This window comes from Triticum dicoccoides, chromosome 3A (genome assembly GCF_002162155.2).
Source record: "Triticum dicoccoides isolate Atlit2015 ecotype Zavitan chromosome 3A, WEW_v2.0, whole genome shotgun sequence".
In the NCBI taxonomy this organism is placed as follows: domain Eukaryota; kingdom Viridiplantae; phylum Streptophyta; class Magnoliopsida; order Poales; family Poaceae; genus Triticum; species Triticum dicoccoides.
In genome coordinates this window covers 96,170,477-96,193,211 of record NC_041384.1, presented here as the reverse complement: position 1 = coordinate 96,193,211, position 22,735 = coordinate 96,170,477, and the positions used below count along the sequence as shown (strand labels likewise).

General features: G+C 41.7%; 1 protein-coding gene and 1 non-coding gene across 2 annotated transcripts; both read left to right on the top strand.

Annotated features, from left to right (window-relative positions):
- The first annotated feature begins 2,319 nt into the window (after window positions 1–2,319).
- Window positions 2,320–5,137, top strand: LOC119271306. Its single transcript, XM_037553188.1, has 4 exons — window positions 2,320–2,560; window positions 3,684–3,720; window positions 4,123–4,304; window positions 4,681–5,137. The coding sequence occupies exons 1-4, from the start codon at window positions 2,348–2,350 to the stop codon at window positions 4,831–4,833; spliced, it is 585 nt and encodes a 194-aa protein (XP_037409085.1). The 5' UTR covers window positions 2,320–2,347; the 3' UTR covers window positions 4,834–5,137.
- A 7,354-nt stretch (window positions 5,138–12,491) lies between these two features.
- Window positions 12,492–12,563, top strand: TRNAN-GUU. The gene has a single exon. It is a non-coding gene; the product is annotated as a tRNA-Asn (tRNA).
- Window positions 12,564–22,735: the final 10,172 nt, after the last annotated feature.

The following is a 22,735-nucleotide window of genomic DNA, read 5'->3' as shown; positions in this document are numbered from 1 at the left end:
CAGCTGAGATCCAACAAATCACGCATGGACGAAATGGACATTGGAGCTGTATGTGACGAGGGATCTTCAGCCTCGGCATTATCCAGGACAAGAACACCTGAACCCAGGGTAACATTCTGAATCCCTATTGTGACTCATTTCTCAGAGGAAGAGTTTCATATGAACAGTGCAACCGTTTTCCGTGAAACAACCAGCCTCCAAGAAAACAAACTACATTTGCATACGTACATCACAAATCTGCATGTTCTATATCTTTCGGAAGTGGGAGGCCACTTGATCACACTTAATCCACAAAGATTTCAGATTTTAGAATGTGCCACTTTAATATATGTTATGCGGCCTCTGTTACACATAATTTGGTCCTAGAGATGTCAAATTTCGCAGGTTATTAGTGCTGAAAGCATTATTGTTCTACATTTTGAATGTACTGGTCATGCCACTCTTTTTTCCCTTTCTCTGTAGCTAAATCCTTAGTGAGAATGTTTAGACTAATTTTTCACTTTGTAGCACTTATTCCATGTGAGGCACATAGCATATTTATGTCATCAGGACATAATAGTGTCATCTCAACTAAAGAAACTTGAAAGGGTGAATTGTTTCAAATCCATGTTGTGCTTCAAACTCAGAAGACTCGAAAAAACATAATTCTCTTTGACCTCTCTTGCACTAATCCTTTAGGAAATGTTTGAAATACTTCTTCCATATTGAGATGCAATACATATAGTCAGGGACACGCTTTTGAATTCATATAGATAGTTCATCATAGAAAATATAGTGCACTATATTTTGCGTTATATATGCATTTAGAATACATCGTTATTATTTTAACAATCATTCTCACTGGTTCCTAATCATGATATTTGACATACCATTACTTTTCCTCCACAGGAAGATGCCTACCTGATAGTAATTCCTTATGCCCACATATTTGACCTTATGCTAAAAGCTTTGAAGTTGCCCCCTGCAAGTTACTATCACAAGATATGTCCAGGCGGCAAGAATCGTGTGAAGGTTACTTTCAATTCTTCGTTGCAATTGATTGATGGTTTGCTTGTTCCGACCTGAATATCGGGTGCAATTTTACATGCATATGAAGATGCGGAAGACAGTGCTGCTATCGCAGCTATTAGGTACATGGAAAATGCATACGGCAGATAAATGAGAGACTATCACTACACCCATGTCAAGAGGCTAGAAAATGAAGTCAAGCATCTGGTCAGATGGTTAGTAGCAGCGAACAAGACAATCAAGAAGCTACGCAAAGGCCGGTAATACGCTGTCAGATATATGAGTTCATATTCTATTCAAATGCAAAACACAACAACTGCTCGACACTTGAAAGGGCAAGATAACACCAAAGGGGCCGTGAAATCATCACTTGCAAGCATTGAAAAACTGACACAGAGGCTGCGCTATATTGGTACGAAGTCTGAACAACGCCTGGAGACTACAAAAGATAGCTTTTGGTGAACTTCGGTCAATATGCGCTCACGAGGACGCTTCTAAGCTTACTAGAACAGCTTCCTTTTGTTTCATATCAAGCAACATGGTCTATGGGTCCTTTTGGAGCCCTCTAAGTAAGATATGTATTGTAGCCTTCCATTGCTACATCTTTGACTAAAAGCAGTGTATCAACTTTAAATTGTGTTGTTATCTCTATGGTTAAACTCACTTTGTCATCGCTTGTTCTCTATGTAAATAACTGTCTTTCTCCTACTATTTTCAGAAGACTACATAGTTAAACCACCTCTTTACTGTCCATGTATTGAAGTCCATGACCGTATTTACTCACATACTGTGTACGCTTTTGAGTGGCCCACGAGCTAGCAAACAAAATGCCTTTTCTATATCAACGCCATGTACTAAGAATGCTTCCCAAAAAAATCTATGCCAAAGACAATCTAAGAAGCTTAAAAGAAAAACATGGCTTACAAAAAAACATAAGTCCCCCAAAAAACGTTAATTCCATACAAAATTCACAAATATTTTTAAAAGATTTCATAAATTTTATAAAAAATACTAACTAAACTAAGAACAACTCATCCATTCCTCACAGGAAGAAAAATACCTCCTCCATTCCTCGCAGAGGGAAAAAACCTCATCCATTCGAAACACGGTAGTGCCACCCACTACTGCACCGCGAGTCACCCCAGGCCCATGTACACCATCCCAACGCAAGTAAAATAGGAGCAGACGCCTACACTTCCGACCCCTACAAAAAAGACTCCTCTGCTTTCAGTCGTAAATATCACCCTGATTATAGCACATAAATAACCTACCCGGCTGCTCAAAGACGCCCTTCTCTCCATTTCACTCACCCTCTGCCTCTAGGGTTTCCTCCGATACAATGGCGAAGTGCAGGATCTGCCGCCAGTACTGGAGACACCTTGCCAAGCACCACGGCTACGCAGATCCAAGCCGCCGTAGCGCACCCAGTCATCATCGCCGGCCCTCGTCTTCTTCTACGGCAATGACCCAATCTCACGCGCGGGACGCACCCCGTCGACAAGCGCCGTTTTCTTCTTCCTCAACGACGGCCACCGATTCCGAATCCCAACAGGTGCGACTCACACTGAGTTTTAGAATCACTCAATCTTATTTTATCCATGAATCCACCACCTCATCTTTGACCTGCCTCTCCATCCTTTGGCAAATACTTCACATTTTCACAAATTTTCAGACTTTTCTGACATAATTACATACAACCTCTGTCGTTATTTACTTCAATGGTTTATATACCTGCTATGCATCACACGATCCATACTCTGGGCGTGGAGCTGACAATTTAAACTATAGGTGGTCAAAGAAGGGATATTGTTCTGTTACTCTAGCAGAATACTTTACTATCGAGTAAACATGTGTGGTGAAAAATCTTCAGTTTTTTTTGTTGTACCCAAAAAAAAACATCATCTGTTCCTCTTTTGTTTCTGTATGTCTCTAAATATTGGGCAACCTCGCCAAGAGACGGGCACACATAAATGTTTCCCCTATATTTTTTCGTTTGCTTGCCTGCCTAGAAGAGTATGGTGATGGTATGGATTGATCATATCCGAAGGTCATTATATGCAAGCCTTATCTTTCCTGAGAGGCAAATAATTAGAAACATGGTTCTTTACTATTTCAGGTATAATTTTCATCTTTGTCCTGCTGCTTAGTTCTGCTCCCTGCTATGCTACATACCATCTAAGTATTCTAATCTTTGTTGGTGTGCGGTTTGGTATGCTTGAGGTGGGGGTGTTTTGGCTGTCACAACACTTGGGTTCTCCATATGAAATCAAGGGAGGAATACCTTTAATTCAAAAAAATGTCCTCGTTGTCGGAGTATTGCCTAAGATAGTCAAAGCTAATTATTTTATCCATCTACTCCTTCAGTTCGTGTGTTACTGACGAACTGGTTTAAAACCCTTGTTGGAGCTTATCAGGCTTGATCCTTCGCCTACCCCACTCCCTATAGTGGTATTTCTGAAACTTCGTTGCGCTTGCTTTTCCCCCCAACAAGAAGTAATCCAATCACGGGTGCATGCGGTACTACGTGTGAGAGCATCAAACTGCTCATTCATAAGACAAAATTTCAATTTGACTGCTCTTTTACAGTGCATGATTTAATTGTACACCCACAATTGCTATTCCATCAACCAAGTATCTAATGTCTCACACTAACAATTCTCATGGTATTTATACAGGGTGAAGAATACGAACATCTGGAGTACATCATTCGAGGTGAGCCAATGCCAGGCTACAGTGCTTACCAACATGTTCTATTATTCTCCATAGTTTACCTATTCTTCACAACTTAAGATATGTATATATGGTGGTTAGATTGGTGAATTTGAATTGGGGCTTGAGAGGTTGTAGTACCTTGACTTATGTTTCTGATGCTACGCGAAATCAAGGGCAATTATTTTCCATTTAAATTCAGTACCGATCATAGAAAAACATATATAAGGCCAATCAATAATACTCAACTAAACTAACTTGCTTACTATGTTCTTCCCACCATAGGTTTAAAGTTTAACTCTACTACTCTCTTGATGAAATCTTAGTCTCCTAACAATAGATATTATTCGACCTCCGTACTTGTACCGCTTCATTTCGATCTTACCAAAACAAAACTAAATTCAGGACCACCCCCTAATATCCAATACTGCGGAGAGCTTGAAAAGTACTGTCACTGGGGAAATGAAGTGAAGCTCTATCGGCACCATGTGGACAAGTTGTATGCAATGTTCCCCCGCAAAATACCAGATATCAAATACTATGTCTGCACCGTCAACAAAACATTCACACAGCAAGGCCAACGGATGGTACGCTCCTTCCTTCCACTTAATTGAAAAAAATGATTATCTTTACTATGCCCGACAACTAAACTTTATTGCGAAATATTGAAAAAACTTTGTACACCGCTATTAGCACGAATATTCATATTGTCTAATATACATGTTTCCATCCTTACTATATTTGTTCTGTTTCACTACAGTTCCATACATCCATAAACAACCAATTTACAACTTATATTCTACATACGAGAGAATGTAGCTCTGCACCCTTCTTTTCTTTCTTGCCATTATTTACTTACAATTGTTCTCACTGACTATATTTAAACTGTGTTCATTCGAAGCTTTTTATTCAAAGTCAAACAACGCTCTGCAATCCACTTAATTAGTTCCTTTCGTGTATCAGTATTTTCCAGTCCACTACACCAAAGAAAACCTCAAAAAGTACATTAAGCCAGATGATGACATGCTCAAGGTCAAGCTCGCAAACAGCAGTCTGCACACCAATTGTCGTATCATGCTGGGAACAGACAAGAGAGCAACAATAACCAGAAACTAGTCAGAGTTCCGCCGCTGTGCAAGCATCCATGAAGGAGATATATGCACCTTCCATTTCAACCTTACCGCAGAGCACCGCCTGACTCTCATCATCCATGTGCTCTAAATGGACCATCAACAGCAACACAAGCCTTCTGCACGCATAGCTTGTGGCTTTAAAAACATCTAATTTGGCTCTATGATAGGATGAACCTTACCTGTGGTCTCCAATGATGCCATGCATTGCTTTTGTAGAACTGCCGCCTATATTATAATCTATGTAACCCCAGATGCTATTACTCATGTGCACTACATCCATCTACTGATCTTTCGCCAAGCATAATGCTTATTCCTTTCTTTCTAATAGCATTATAAATATTCCGTGTACCAATCTGCCCCTAAATATTTTTATGTTTACTCTCACAATACATGCCTTACTCTTGCCCCTTGCGCCTTCGGCGCAACGGGTCATCTAGTGCTATGAAAGGTCAAAGGAGTCCTAATAGTAACATTTTGTTGACGTATGTATGGACCTGGTTCAGGCCCTGTTTGGTTCCAAATAAGTCACCAACTTATAAGTCAAAAAGTGAAAAAAGTAACTTATTTTACCAAACGGACCCAACTTATAAGTCACCCCAACTTATAAGTCATAAGTTGCCCCACCCCAACTTAAAACTTATAAGTCACCTTTTTTGCATGGGTCCCATCACCATCACCTTTACATTAAATAACAAGGTGAGAAGGTATGTTCAGATGACTTATAAGTCAGATGACAACCAAACAGGCGTGACTTATAAGTCACTGGTTTTAAGTCACCTGACTTATAAGTCAGGTGATTTATTGAAGCCAAACAGGGCCTCAGCTACGTGGCTCCGTCTCTCTCCCGTCAACGTTTTTTTTTTGAAATAAAACGAAATTTTATTCATTAGCAATAACCAATACATCGTTTGTGAGAAGCGTCACAATTTCATTAATAGGCTCCTTAAACCAATCCGAAGTCGAAAAAAATCTAGCTAATCTAGCAAGTTCATGTGCTACTTTATTTGCCTCTCTATTATAATGTTCGAATTTAGTCATGATAAAGTCACAAGCATAGTGATAGCAGTCATCGAAGATTGCCGCCGCCGCTCCCGCTGAATGTCCTCCGTCCTGCATGGTCTCAATCACCTCAAAATTGTCAGAGTTGATGATTAGGCGATGACATCCCACCCTTTGCGCTAAATTTAGGCTAAATTTGAGAGGTAAGGCTTCTGCTATAAGAACATCCGTGCAGTAGTCTATCTCTCCCGTCAACGTTGGTTACAAGGTGCCGTAGGAGCTCGTGCCGATCTGAATATTATGTTTATCAACGCCAACCATCTATACGGAGGCGGTTTGGATGTCACGCATCACTTGACTTGAATGCACACATACGATAGTCAACTGCTGAACGGCGAAAAGCATTGCCACCTGCTCTGCTTCTTGTATAATATACCAATAATTAATCTATCTAGGTAATAGGTATCATAAGATTCAATGCGAGAACAGCTGCTTGGCTACATCAGGCTGATTGTAACGGGAAGTATCATATACTAGTATAATGTATATGATATCAGTATATGATACTACCTTCCTAATGAATAGTATCATATATTAGTATTATGTACTACTCTATTTATTGGCATGCATGACGCAAAGTAGTATAACATTTATTATGATATGGTATCATGATATGATACTACACCCTCTTTTTCTTCATTTAATGTTATGACATCTCATCAAAATTGCCTAGTTGCCAATGCATAATACTAACTATGATACTACCATTACAACCAGCCTCATGGTCTCCATCGCCACAGTTGTCCAATGTTCCAACAAAGACCTCGCATTAGGACGGACCTCGAGGCGAATATCCGGTGTCTCCTCTCCTCGTAATCACGCATGTTTTGCGTTCAGAGCTCAGAGTTGGTGTGACTGTGTGCATCGTCCATGTCTCGACTAGTCGTTTGACGTTGAGTCGTTGCAGAGGGCAGAGATACTTGAATAGTTAACATCTTTGAAAAGAAACACGTACTAGATCGTAATATGCACGGCAGTGATTGAGGCTTTGAGATCTTTTACAACCTTTGGTCTGCTTGCGGTGCTGCTGTTGCGACCCGGTTGGAGCTGTCTGGACCTTTTGTTTATCGGCGGGCGATCAATCGATCAATCGCGGCTGCATATCGAGCCCACGTTGAGGTGTCCGGCTCCAGCTTTTGCATGCCATGCCATGGCATGGAGCCGGTCAGTCAATCGGCCGGGCCAGACAGAGGGACAGACACCGTCACACCAGCCAGCAGCAGCTGATCGGCCAGGCGACGCAATAAGAGGCAACTTGCGCTGTTCCTCTTCTCTTCCCTTCTCCTCTCTTCTTCTCTGTCCCATGCACGAGCTCTCTGTCTCTCCTTTGGTCGATCACACAGACAGACAGACAGATAGATAGACAGGTGAGCTGATGGAGACGCATGCATGCAGGTTTAATCATAGATTTCATGGATCGCAGTAGGACATGCATGGTCGTACGTACAGATCGCTCTTGACATTGCTGGATAACTCGAGGTTTTCGTCTTGGGTCCGTCCGGTCCGGGTTTGGTTGGAGGCACGGCGGGTGAGCTGCCAGCACGCCCGTGCGTGGACCTGGAACCATCCGCCCGAACTGTCAGCGAGGCCCCGGCTAGTACGTGTGCCATGCTCGTGTAGGTCGCCGGTCTGGTTGCACCTACAGCCCAGAGCCGAGCACGTTTCCCTCGTCTTCAGGTGTCGCTGTACGTACGTACAGTCAGCTGAGCTGGGCGATCGAAAGCCACACCCTTATATTTATATAATGTGCAAATAATTTTAAAAAAATTATCATTGGATGAAGCCAATCCGACGGTGCAGGGATAGCAAATCCGAGCACTAGTGGCTGTTGGATATCATCTACTCCCTCCGTTCCAAAATAGATGACTCAACTTTGTACTAAATTTAGTACAAAGTTGAGTCATCTATTTTGGAACGGAGGGAGTACATTTTATCAGATTCTGCCATATGTACAATCTAGAAGACTCCATGGTTGAACTTAAGTAATGCACAAACCTCAAAACACAAGCACTTCTTCTTTGTTATAGAATCTTCTGTATCATCATTGCCCAAACTTTCTTTTTCTAGATGAATTGCCATTATTTATTTTTACTTTATGCTTTACAACGCACAATTTCATGAATCTTAAAATAAATTAATTTTTTTATAAAAACTAATTAATTTTAAATGAAATGAACTATAAGAATTAAACGAACATCTACATCATGTATACAGTATATAACTCGAAGCTTATATGCTATAGTGTGGTATTTATTGCATGTTTATATATTAGCAAAGTAATAACTAGTAGTATTATGTGTCACACCTCAGCATCTTAATTTCTACCACTACTCTCTTCTGTTACTGATTCAGCGATGATAGGACGTACAATTACTGCAAGGCTGCAAACGAACAGCAGCGCCGCCTGTTTGCCACTGCAGAGAAGACGCTGGTACATGCCACAGCTGCGGCGGCGGCCGATCGACCGACGGGCGATGCGTGGCCATGCATGTATTATTGAATTTATACTTTAGTCAACTCATTTAAAAGTTCAATTGATATAAAAAGACACGTCGCTGGGCAAAGCCCGCTGGCGGCTGGCGGCGGTGGGACCTGCCTTTTTCCGTTTGGGAGCTCCAGGCGGCTGGCTGCGGCTGGTGGATGTCGTGGTGGTGCGCGGCGGCAATCCGGCTTGGCAAACTCTCGAGTTCCGGCGGCTCGGGGTTTCCCGGGGTTGGCTGCTGTGCGGCGCGTGCGGTGGAGCCGGGCACGACCTATGCTGGTGCAGGCGCGCGTGCATCTGCCCGGATCTGGCTGGTGCCGCCGCCGTTGCGTGGCTCTAGATCTGGGCAGGCGCCCGCGTTCTCCGGCCTCCCTCCTGCCACCCTGCGCTTTGGCGCAGCTGGTGCCTGCTGCCGGCTCCGGGCCGGTCCAGCTTATGTGAGGGTGGGGGGCGGTCCCAGGCTTCATGGCGACGGCTATTGCGGCCCTCTTCTCATGGCGCAGTGGGGGTGCTCCTCTCCCCTCCCCGGGGCTGCTGCGGCGGCCGAAGGTGACCCGATCTTCGGATTTTGAGGCGAGGCGTTGTGTTTGGCTCCGGATGAAAACCTTGTAGAGTCCTCGGTTGATGCCGGTGACGCGCGACGCCTTTTGGTGTCGTCCTCCTCCCTGTAGGCGCGTTGCTGAAGAGTCCAAATCACTAAAATACCTCAAGTCTAGGTCTCCGGGCGAAGGTCCATGATTTGGTTTTGCTGGATCGGGCGATGACGACGTTGTGTACGTCGCTACCTCCATGGAGGCATCGTCTTGGAGACCTTGACTGTGGGTGGTTACCGACGGCCCATGTGGTTGGTTGGGGGTGGTGTGTGGTTGTTGTTGTTGGTGGTGCGGCCGGCTTGGGGTCGGCGGTGGTTTTGTTCTCTTCTTTGGCTGTGTTCGTGCTCGAGTGCTCCTTGGTGTGTCTCTGCTAGGCGGTGCCCTGCGGCTACGCCGGTGGCACACAGGTGTCGTGGCGCAGTCTCGGCCTCGCATCACCGTTCGAATGTACCCCCGACACAGCTGGTGTCGCGGCGTTGTGCAGTCTTAGTTGCGCAGGTGCCTTTCGATTGCGTCGAAGGTACAGTGCCATGGTTTGGTCCGCTAGGCTATGCTCTTCGACTACGCCGGTGGCACACAGGCACCGTGACGTCCGTCTCGGTCTCGTGTGACCCTTCGAATGTGCCCCACGACACATGTGGTGTCGCGGCGTTGTGCAATCTCGGATGCGCGAAGCCTTACGACTGCATCGATGCTGCAGTGTCGTGGTTTGGTTTTGGCTGGCCGATGCCGTTCGATTGCACAGGCGGTGCTCTTTGTTTGTTTTGTGTTGTGTTTCCCTCTTTGTTCTCTCCCTTGTGTGTTGTCAGTATGTGTTGTTTTGCTTTATCTCTTCTCCCTTGTGCCCTATGTACCTCTGGTTCACTTGAACCCTATCTTGCAACAAGGCCGTAAAGTCTTATAGGCAAAATGAATACAATTCAGGTGGGAGGCTTCGCCTCCCCCCGGTGACCTTAAAAAAAAGCCCGTTGGGCCTCGGATCGGGCCTCTTCGTTAAATCGCTAATATGGTCGGCTTGTGCCCGGCCTTTGGGCTCAAAATCTAGACACAGGCCCAGTCCGTGGACAAGGTCAGACAATATTTCAAACATCACATTTTCCCAGATGTCTCAACAATATTTCAAGGACCCCAATACTGATAGAGCGGCAGATATGGAATATAATACTTCCTGCGTTACATAACATAGTGCATATAGTTTTTTTTAAATCAAATATCACAAACTTTGACGAAGTTTATGAAGAAAAATATTTACATCTAGAATACCGAACATATGTCATTAGATTCATCATTAGAGCAGCCCCCCTCCCATGCATGAGAGGGAACGAACATCAAGCAGGTGGATACAATTGGGCCAAAAAGGAGGCCCAGCTTTATTGTTCTTTCAACGTAAATTTGAACCATGTCGAGTTTCTTGCTACAGGTAGCAAGCCTAAAACTGGTATTTGAACGTGAATTTAAATATCAAAGCAAAAATAAATCAAAATTGCCATAAGATGAAAGAACAAAACTGACATCATGTTCAAATGGATTCAGATAAAAATGCATTCAAAATGGATAAACATTTGCCATGGTCCAACAAGAAAATTAAAATTGTCATGTTACAATTTTTTTTGCCATGGTTTAAATTAATTTTTGAAAGTGGTTCAAACACAAATTTTCGAGGTAACAAAAATTTGCCACTGTCCATAAACCAAAAATGACATGACACATGAAAATAAACCTGCCATGACCATAAACTAAATTTGTCATGGTCACAACAATAGTAATTTTGCCATGTTGCAAAAGGAAATAAATTTTCCATGCTCTTAAAAACACACATTAATGGCCAAAACATGTATAAGTTTGCAATAGTGGCCAGTGTAAAATGATGGACATGTGATGCTTGTCGTCATGGTTGGAAAAAAGAACATTGAATACCAAAATGTGTGAAAGTGTACGATGATGGCAAAATTTAGTGTCATTTTTTACGCCTTGATGGCAAAAATGATGTAAACTCGCCAAGTTACATACAAACCAATTTCCATGATTCTTAAAAGTAAGAAAAGCATCAACTAAAATTGACATGGTTAAAAAAAGTGAGTATTGCCATGAGAAGAATAATTTTGCCATGAGAAATAAACTAAATTTGCCATGGTATGTAAACTAAATTTGCCATGGTCAATTACGAAAAGGCCATGATCCATAAACTAAATTAACAACGGTCAATTACTAAAATATGCCATGGTAAAAATAATACTAAAAAGTTGCAATGGTCTGTAAACTAATATCGTCATGATCCATAAACTATCACTGCCATGGTCAATTATTAAAATTTTCTAGGATCAATTACTAATTTTTATGGTCAAAATACCATTTTTACCATGAACATTTTGCCATGGCAAAAATTCTTTCATGGTACGATATGAATTTTCCAACAATTTCATTTGCACATGGAAAAAAATGAGAGGATTTTTTTCTTTTTAAAAGATTGCAACTATAGGGTCTTGTTCCATAGAAACAATGTAGATGGGACATGGCAATTTTAGTTACATTTGGGATGTGGAAATGTCCTAAAATTTCCATGGGTCGTCAAACCAAATTTGTACATGTTTTTATCCCTATTTGCCATGAACCATAGAACAAAGGTATTAAAATATTCCCGTGTATATTATACTTCATTTTTCTAAAATTGCGATCAGCCTTACAACACCATTTTGTTGCCATGGCAACTTTCGGTACCATGCATAATTAGGGGAACAAAATTGTACAAAGGGTATTTTTCCCAATGCAAAAACTCAATACCATGCATATATGTTGAGCATCAAATTTTTGCCATGGCAAAAAAATGATGGCAACTTAAAAATGTTCTCCAAACGAAATTGTGTCCCTAATATGATGTATGCATTTTATCTGAAAACAAATTGTCATGTGTTCTCAATGGTGATTACCAAACAAAAAAATGGTGCTACAAAATAGAGTGGCATGGGAACATAGAAGAATGACGGGAAAACATGGCAAAGATGAGTGGGATGCATAATGCTTGTTGTCATCGAAAAAAATAAGCCACCCAACACAATCGAGACTGTGATGATGGCATCGATGAGCGTCGTCGCCGCGAGAAGCCACAACACCCTCATTGCATCCTCCGGAGCTACGAGAGGGATCCCCGCACATAGTGTTCGGTGCATCCCACCCCCGCCTCCCCTCCACATAAGCACCATCATCCCCAGCCTCTAAAAGTCGAGGTATTTCGAATTGTTTGTTGACACAGACAAAGTAAGGGAAACGGATAATGCAAATCGAAGCTATTTGATGTCTGACTCAGGCCTATATGACCGATCTATTGAAATACTCCAAGACTCCACCCAAAATAGAAAGAAGTTTTTTTTTTCAAATTCAATTGTTTATTTATCTCTTATTCAAAAATTTCCCTGAAAATAGAATTTCATTTTTTCATTCAATGGTATTTGCAATTCAATCCGAATCAATATATCCAAAAGTTTTTATCTCCCCCACCTCCCCTCTTGTTCCTCAGTAGCTCAGTGGTAGAGCGGTCGGCTGTTAACTGACTGGTCGTAGGTTCGAATCCTACTTGGGGAGATTTTATTCGGGCCTCGTGGCAGGGCATCGTCACCCGGGCCAATAGTTGGAGCTAAATCAGGCAGATCTCGGGTAGGGGGTCCTGAGATGGTCATCTTGGCTTGATGGTAACAGGGAGTAGAGAGACACAATATTTACCCATGTTCGGGCCCTCTCAAAGAGGTAAAACCCTACGTCCTGCTTGTATTGTATTGATTGTTGATGGGGTACAAAGTACATGATGATCTACCTCGAGATCATATGAATGAATCTAACCTGCCGCCACGGACTAAAACCCTCAGCTTATATAGGGACCGAGGGGTACCTAGGGTTACACATGGTTAGTTCATCTAGAGATAAAACATGCTGAATATTTGAATATGACTTGAAGTATGCGCCAAGTCTTCAGAGGATTCCATCTTGAGTACGCTGAGGGATATAGCTTGCGTGGTCCACTCTTCGGTTGACGGTGGTCCTCGGCCCAACCCATCAATGGTAGGCTGACGTGGTGAGTAACCCCTAATCCAAGACACCATTAGTAGCCCCTGAACTAGTCTTCAAGCTGAGGACCATGAATGACTCCTTGCGACAACTTCTTTGGGTCTTTGGCTTCGTAGGTGAGTTCTCTTCCAATTTGACACCATATCCGAGGACTCCCAGGATCCAAAGTCCTTGTTAACCTTTCATTTTCGTCTCCTTCTTTTACTGCATCCATGTGTAAACCCAAGCAATGATTTACTGTAGGTAACAGGGCATCTTTTAGCAAGGCTCCCTATAAGAACGATATATCTGTATTGACTCCAACGACCCTTCTAGCTTAACGACAAAGAATTTCTATGTGAAAGCAGTGGTCTGACTGGGTCAGGCTCTGCCAGCTTTAGCCCGAGAACTAAAGCGCCACCACTTATTGTGGAACCGAAAGGTCCCATCAATAGTCATTAAGCCGAATTTATTGCGGCTCGAGGCCATTTCCATTGGCACGTCTTATTGATAAAGGGATCATGCTATGAATTTTTGGCAACATCATAAACAAAATCCGTTGATCCGCGCGCATATACTGCATGTCGTATTGGGAACTAGCAGATTAGCTATGCGGCATGGCATCTCTTGACATTTTTACTAGGCTATAGAAAAGGGAGGAATGCATCCAATTCACCTCATGCTTCCTCGCCCTCACCCAGACTATAGAAAGGGAAGGAATGCGCCCAAGACTTCTCGAGTTCCAACACCCAGAGCCTTACGACACATCTCCACCTTTGATCCTCTCAACCCAATCCCGCAACCTTAAGAATATGGCTAAAAAGGGGAAGAGTTCTGCTGCTCAGGCTACTGAGGAGAAGGCCGCCAGCAAGAGAGGTGTGTGGATGCCTTCCATCATCACCATGGGAAACATCACCAAGCTCCAGGGGAGCGGCTACCTTCCGTCCCGAAGCATGGTCAAATGTCGTTCGCCCTGGTAGGGGATGAGATCTACTCGGCTTCGAGGATCACAAGTCCTAAGGAGGGTGAACGAGTCATCTTTGTCTCTCACCTCATCTGAGGTCTTAGATTCCCAATCCACCCCTTTCTTTGGGGCCTATTATTCTTTTATGGGCTCCAATTCCATCATCTTGTGCCCAACTCCATCCTCCACATGGCCACCTACATAACCTTCTGCGAGGCCTTCCTCCACATAGAACCCCACTTTGGGCTTTGGCTGAAGCTGTTTTGTATCAAGCCACACAACAACGGCCCCAATCCAACGAAGTGCGCGAGGGGGGGGGGTCACCTTAGTGGATGTGGTCCACATGATGCTCCATCGCTGGAACCAACCTCTCCATGCCCGAGCAAGTATAGCAGCAAAATGAAGGAGTAAGCAACATCTCCCGGCCCACACGATGCTCCATCGTCGGAACCAACCTCTCCAGGACCGAGCAAGAATAGTAGCAAAAATAGTAGATGAAGGATATGAACGACCTATGTGAGTAAGCAAGAATAGTAGCAAAAAAGGAGTAACAGAATAAATTACCTATTGAATTGCAACCTTAATCCATCAAACTCCGGTCTGAAAGAGCCTATACCAAGAATAGATGAAGAAACAAAGCAAATAAATTAGGTGAATCCGAACGGAATAGAAAGCATTTGATGAGATAAAATGAAAGAATAGTGGTTATGTACAAAAAGAAGAGTTCATCCAGATTAAGAATGCAGAGACAGGAGGAAGGCGATGAGAAGGAAATAAGGAAGTAAACATATAAGGTCCTCTCATAGTAAAAGAAGAATAATAGACAACAGTACATACGACATATATGTAGAAGAACGACTTGTATACTGGACAGTATTCAGATGTATTCGTAGCATATGAATTACAATTGCTTTTTCATAATTTCCAGTACACACAAGTGCACAAATCACGGCGTGAACCAACACACCTGCTTGCCCATGTAAGTGTGTGTGTGCCCTCGCACTTAAGTGCCATGCGAATTTTTGACTATGAGGAGGGATTGAACGAGAAACGATGGGGAACTACCCCAACGCGAACACCCCTTCAGGCCTTCATGTCATTTTTACGCTCATTCAGGTTGTTGAAAACGGAACTTGGTGGATACAATTGAGCCAAAAAAGGAGGCCCAGCTTTATGGTTCTTTGAACATGAATTTGAACAATGTTAAGTTTCTTCCTACAAGTAGCAATCCTAAGACTGGTATTTGAACGTGAATTTAAATATCAAAACAAAAATAAATCAAAATTTTCATAAGACAAAATAACAAAACAACCATCATGTTCATATGGATCTAGATAAAAATGCATTGAAATGGATAAACATTTGCCATGGTCCAACAAGAAAAGTAAAAATGACATGTTAAAAAAAAATTGCCGTTTAAATTATTTTTGGAAGTGGTCCAAAAACAAGTTGTCACGGTAACAACCACTTTCCATACACTTAAAATGACATGATGCATGAAAATAAATCTGCCATGACCATAAACTAAATTTGTCGTGATCACAAGAATGGTAATTTTGCCAAGTAGCAAAAGGAAAGAAATTTGTGATGCTCCTAAAAATACGCATTAATGGCAAAAGAGTAAATACACTGGAGCTCCTAAATTTATTCCAAGTGTGTCAAGTAGGTCCTAAAAGTTTGAAATCGTTCACCACGTGTCCTAAATGTGTGTAAGTCATTCACCATGGGTTTTTAAAGTATTTCAAGTGTGACAAGTAGGTGCTAAAGTCATTGGTAAAATACACATAAAGGACCCACGATGAACGATTTTAAAATTTTAGGACTCACTTGACACACTTGCAATACTTTTAGGATCTTCACTGTATTTTACTCATGGCAAAAAGTGTTTGCCAAAAGTGGTGTAAATTAGCCATGATGCACACATGATGCTTACCATGATGGTTGAAAAAAGAACATTAAATACAAAAATGTGTGAAAGTGTATGATGATGGAAAAATTTAATGTCATTTTTGCCACCTTGATGTCAAAAATGATGTAAGATCACTAAGTTACATATGAATCAATTTCCATGATGCTCAAAAGTAAGAAAATCATCAACTAAAATTGACCTGGTTCAAAAAAAGTGAGTATTGTCATGAGAAGAATTTTTCTGCCATGAGTAATAAACTAAATTTGCCATGGTACATAAAACTAAAATTGACGTGGTGTATAAAATAAATTTTCCATGGTCAATTATGAAAATGGACATGATTAATAAGCTAAATTTACCATGGTCAATTAATAAATTTAACATGACCAACTAAAAAACCATGGACAATTACTAAAATTTTCCATGGTTAATTACTAAATTTGCCATGGTAAAAAAATAATTTTTTTGCCATGGTCCAAATAACAAAAATTGCCATGGTCAATTACTAAAATTAGCCAGGCTCAATTACTAAGTTTTCCATGGTCAAAATACTAAATTTTTTACCACGAATATTTTTTCCTTGGCCAAAATACTTTCATGGTACCATATGAATTGGCCAACAATTTCATTTGCACATGGCAAGAAATACTAGGAAAAATGTTCCTTTAACAGATAGCAACTATAGGGTTTTGCTCCCTATAAACAATTGTAGATGGGACACGACAATTATAGTTAAATTTCAGATGTGTACATTGTTGAAAATATGCCCTAGAGGCAATAATATTTGTATCATTATATTTTCATATTCATATTATAGAGTTTATATTCTATGCTATAACTGGTATGATCCTGGAATATGCGATTCAGTGAAAAACTCATGCACGTGTGGAATGATAAATAGTAAAATAAAAGGGTGCTAGTCTTGCCTCTAGGATTAGCTCAAGTGTTGTTAATGATCATGTTTTATGGATCTTAAGATATCGTTAAGTGTAACAAGTCCTAAAAAACATTGAGATTATGACATTACAAGAATGATCATATTTAATCGACCCATACTTGTCTGTTATGAATTGAGTTTATATTGTCTGTAATCAATTGTAATAGCTTACGGGCTCATCGGAAAGTTTGGCAAGGGACTAGATAGCTCAAGAGTGGGATTTTATCCTCCGATGATGGAGAGATATTCTTAGGGCCCTCTCGACATCTATCATCATCTAGCCAAAAACAGGTGACTACGTCACCGAGATGCCGAAACACAACAACAATAAAGAACAAAACCGATAACGAGGATAACTGTATAGTAAGTATTTGATGACTCAGGAGGACAATGTCTTTTTGAAGTATTGAAAAGCAAAAGGAACATCACATGATAACCAAAGGTTAAGTCGAATATCATTCTTGTGATCATAGGGATCGATATGGATGTCCATGGTCCCGATGTCGATCATTGAATGAAGGGGTTTCGTTCATGTCTATGAGTCACCGAACCTACGGGTCACAAGCTTAAGGCAATCAAGATCTGCTAAGTGTTAGTAATGCAAGAGTGATGATAATATATTTGTGTAATTATTTCATAAATACTTGAAATAGGTTTGATAGGATCCAAAGGCGTTTCGGGGTCACTACAAGGGTTTCGTAGAGTATCGGGTAATACCGGGTATTAGCGACAATTAATATATAGGTGGAAAATGTTCCTAGGGATGTTAAATTATATATAATATGCTCTAGTAAATGTTAGAAGGCATTTATATTTAATTTAATATCAATGGGCCTTAAAAGGCCAAACAGTGGAAGGTATATTGGGCCACAAGGGTCCAATATGGGTGGTGCTCCCTTTCCTATTGGAAGGAGGGGAGGCATGCCAAATCGGGAAGGGATTCCCCCTTCCAATGGCTGGCGTAAGGGGGGGGGGACTTTCCCCCTTGTGTGGCGCCCCTCCCTCTCCTCCTAACCTATATATACTAGAGGTTTTGCACCTTTTCTATACACAAGTTTTAGAGCCTCCTCTAGTTCATCTAGCCCTAGTTCTAGTTGGTCCTATTTGACTAATCAGAGCTTAGTCTAGTTCCTCTAATCCTCAAAATTAGAAGCCCAGTGCATTTCTAATCTCCTCCCTCTAATTCTTCGATGACGATTAATTCTAGACAATGAAGCACCGTCGGATCGTGAAGGCTGCACGCTTGCAACCAAGTAGATAGGACTTGCTTTCGGTCTTTCGTTCGAGGGACTACTCGTGGGTAGTTCGCGGGATCGTTTTTATTCTGAAGGAACTTGATGACGGTAACGATTGTGATCCCAACCCATTATGCATCTTCTTATTGATCTTGGGTGTGCTTAGGTGCGATTTTTTTGTTTTCTACTACATTCCCCAATAGTTGCATCATGAGCAGTTATATGAGTAGGTGCAGTTTGCGATCTAGATCACATGTGGGTGTGAGGGTTTGATGTTCATCCTACGCTTCCCTCGAGTGTTGCTTCGTTTCAATTCATTGACGACATGATGAGGCTTTGCACAAAGTTCTAACAATTGGCTTTTGCTCTCGACAATCTTCTAACAGTTCTTTGGGCCTCATCATAGTCAAGAATAGTGAACCATTGCGCACACAAGAGGGTGCTGAAGATGGATGATCTTCTAGGGGGTCACACGTATTTGATGAAGTTTACTGTGGGGCTAGAGATTTTTATTAAGTCTCTTCTCTCACACACCCCGAATCTTAATCTAGCATCAAGAATCATCGCCTATGTTGTGGACGTAGGTAGCTAGTATTATTTGTTAAACTGGTAAACTACGTAACTAAAATTTTGCTAAAACCGATTAGAGGACTATGGGGACCCTAACTTACACAGTCGAAGCCACCTATTACACGTGCACAGTGATCCCAAGGATCAATGCTCACTGAACACACATAATGAATATCAATAGTCTTACATCCATACATACCATCTTACATGAATTATGACCATTATGGTCAAGTCTTACATAGATAAAGCCTCAAGGGCTGAATTTCAATAAAACACAAGCAGCGGAAATCTTCGTCGATAAGTAGAACCCATGCCATCTGCCTTAACCCAATATGCATTCTGACTGGGAAAGAGTCCTAGTTCGCATGATCGTCACCGAAGAATTATTCCTCATATTCCTACTCTTCCATGCCTGCCAAGCAAATAGCCAGGGACAAGCCAGTGAGTACGTTTGAATGTGCTCATAAGCAACCCATGAATGGAAACATAGTAAAGTATGCATGGTAATATCACTATGTTGGCATGTCTGTGGTAAGATAGTTATTCTTATGCAAGTATGATCAATACTTAATGGTGTCAGGAATGCGTCTAGAACATGTATGAAGAGGTTACCGACATCAACATCGAGAAAGAGATATACACAACTCAGTCTCAAGCTTGTCACTACTTCTCACGAATTGCATCAACAAAGTACTTAACCGAGTGTGTAAGAGAATTCCGGAAATAGTTTAAGTAGCACAACCCAACTTTCCTTGACCGTGGACACGACCATTCGAATAGTTTGACACTCTGTAGAGGTTTTACACTTTACCCACAAGATCTAGGGAACTTCCGTGTCATCCATGACCCGTAGTACCTCAAGTACTCGGGGTAAGCACCCGACCACTATCTTTCCCTAGGCGACACTAACATAGATTCCACTCGTTGGTACACAACCTTCGTGTTATAATCATAAAAGATATTGGGACTCTGCCCTATTCAATGTCGCATCTACACGAAGAGACCAACGGTGTGTCCGGTGCCCTTTAAAAACAGTCATGGATGCCTATCCAAGCACGACCCCGTCCCGAGAGTGAACTCACGTCACCCCCATCACTAGTGTGTGGGCACCATGCTAGTATCAGACTAGGTAATCAATAATGCCCCGTCCCATAAGAGGTAGTGTGGATGTACATGTTTGCTTGGGACGGTTGACACACCTCAAATCTGATCCATCTTTTATACACACACAAAACTTGCTTCAGTACACCACTTCTTCATCAAGCGATGACCTAGTTCAACATCACCCACATTCATTAGGGGCACCCGATGGGGTTTTCGAAAGATTGTAACCAAGTGATGATTGATACGTCTCCAACATATCTATAATTTTTGGTTGTTCCATGCTGTTATATTATCATTCTTGGATGTTCTACAATCATTTTATAGCAACTTTATATAATTTTTTGGGACTAACCTATTGACTTAGTGCCCAGTGCCAGTTGTTATTTTTTGCTTGTTTTTTACTTCGTAGAAAATCAATACCAAACGGAGTACAAATGCAATGAAACTTTTTGGAGTATTTTTCTGGGCCAGAAGACACACGATGGGCCAAAGAAGTACCAGAGGGGGTGCCCCGAGGGGGGCACAACCCACCTGGGTGCGCCTGGGCGCCCATGCGCGCCCTGGTGGGTTGTGCCCACCTCGGTGGCCTCCCGCACCGCCTCTTTGCTCTATAAAAACCCCAATATTCCAGAAACCCTAGGGAAGTCGACGGAAAACAATTCCAGCCGCCGCAAGTTCTAGAAACCACAGATCCAATCTAGACCCCATCACGGAGGGGTTCATCATCCTCATTGGTGCCTTTCCGATGATGCGTGAGTAGTTCATTGTAGACCTACGGGTCCGTAGTTAGTAGCTACGAGACAAAAGTTTATTAAAGAGAATAATGATATCTTATTCTTTCTCAGATCGCTTCCTCTCTCTCTCTTTTGATTCTCAATACAATGGTCTCTTGGAGATCTATTTGATGTAACTCTTTTTGCGGTGTGTTTGTTGGGATCCGATGAACATTGTTTTTATGATAAGATCTATGTTTTTATCCATGAAAGTTATTTGAGTCTTTGATGTTTGGTAGAACTACGTCTGTATTTCCCGAAAGAGGATGGGATGATGCAGCACAACAATGGTAAGTATTTCCCTCAGTGATGAGACCAAGGTTATCGAACCAGTAGGAGAACCACGCAACACCACGTAAACAACTCCTGCACACAATGAACAAATACTTGCGACCTGACGTAAGAGAGGGGTTGTGAATCCCTCACGGGTAAAAAAATAGATAAAATTATAATAGATTGGATAAATAGATCTCACGGGAACACGGGATAAAATAAATAAGAATAAATTGCAGCATGGTATTTTTGTATTTTTGGTTTAATAGATCTGAAAATAAAAGCAAATAAAAATAGATCGCGAAGGCAAATATAATAAAGAAGAGACCCGGTGGCCGTATATTTCACTAGTGGATTCTCTCGAGAAAAATAGCAAACGGTGGGTAAATGAATTACTGTTGGCCAATTGATAAAAATTAAAATAATCTTGACGATATCCAGGCAATGATCATTATATAGGCATCACGTCCAAGATTAGTAGACCGATTCCTGCCTGTATCTACTACTATTACTCCACACATCGACCGCTATCCAGCATGCATCTAGTGTATAAAGTTCATGGAGAAATAGAGTAATGCAATAAGAATGATAACATGGTGTAGACACGATCTATTTATGTATAAGTAGACCCCATCTTGTTATCCTTAATAGCAACGATACATACATGTCGTTTCCCCTTCTGTCACTGGGATCAAGCACTGTAAGATTGAACCCATCACAAAGCACCTCTTCCCATTGCAAGATAAATAGATCAAGTTGGCCAAATATAACCCAAATATCGGAGAAGAAATACGATGCTATAAGCAATCATGCATATAAGAGATCAAAGAAGACTCAAATAACTTTCATGGATAAAAAGATAGATCTAATCATAAACTCAAAGTTCATTGGATCCCAATAAACACACCGCAAAAGAGTTACATCATATGGATCTCCAAGAGACCATTGTATTGAGAATCAAAAGAGAGAGATGAAGCCATATAGCTACTAACTACAGACCCGTAGGTCTACAATGAACTACTCACGCATCATCGGAGAGGCACCAATGGACATGATGAACCCCTCTATGATGGTGTCTAGATTGGATCTGGTGGTTCTGGAACTTGCATCGGCTGGAATTGATTTTCGTCGACTCCCCTAGGGTTTCTGGAATATTGGGGTATTTATAGAGCAAAGAGGTGGTGCGGGAGGACACCGAGGTGGGCACAACCCACCTGGGCGCGCCTGGGGGCCCAGGCACGCCCTGGTAGGTTGTGCCCCCCTCGGTGCACCCCCTAGGTGCTTCTCCAGCCCATTGGGTGTCTTTTGGTCCGTAAACATTCCACAAAAAGTTTCACTGCATTTGGACTCTGTTTGATATTGATTTCCAGCGATGTAAAAAACAAGCAGAAAACAACAACTGGCACTCGACACTATGTCAATAGGTTAGTACCAAAAAATGATACAAAATGACTATAAAATAATTGTAGAACATCCAAGAATGATAATAATACAACATGGAACAATAAAAAATTGTATATACGTTGGAGACGTATCAGCATCCCCAGGCTTAATTCCTACTCGTCCTCGAGTAGGTAAATGATAAAAGCAGAACTTTTGATGTGGAATGCTGCCTAACATCTTCATCACATATTCTTTTCTTTGTAGCATGGACATTTGGACTTTTATATGGTTCAAAGCAATAGTCTAGTTTTGACATGAGAATTTCAATACTCAAGCATATCAACAAGCAACCATGTCTTTCAGAATATCAACGCTAAAATAAGTTATCCCTAGCCCATTATGCTGAATCATTGATCCATTCATGAAACACACTCGCATATTAGCTACATCCAATGCTCAAGTACGATCATAGTGCCCCTTAGTTGGTGCTTTATAAGAGAAGATGGAGACTCAAATAAAAATAAAGATTGCATAAAGTAAAAGAAACGCCCTTCGCAGAGGGAAG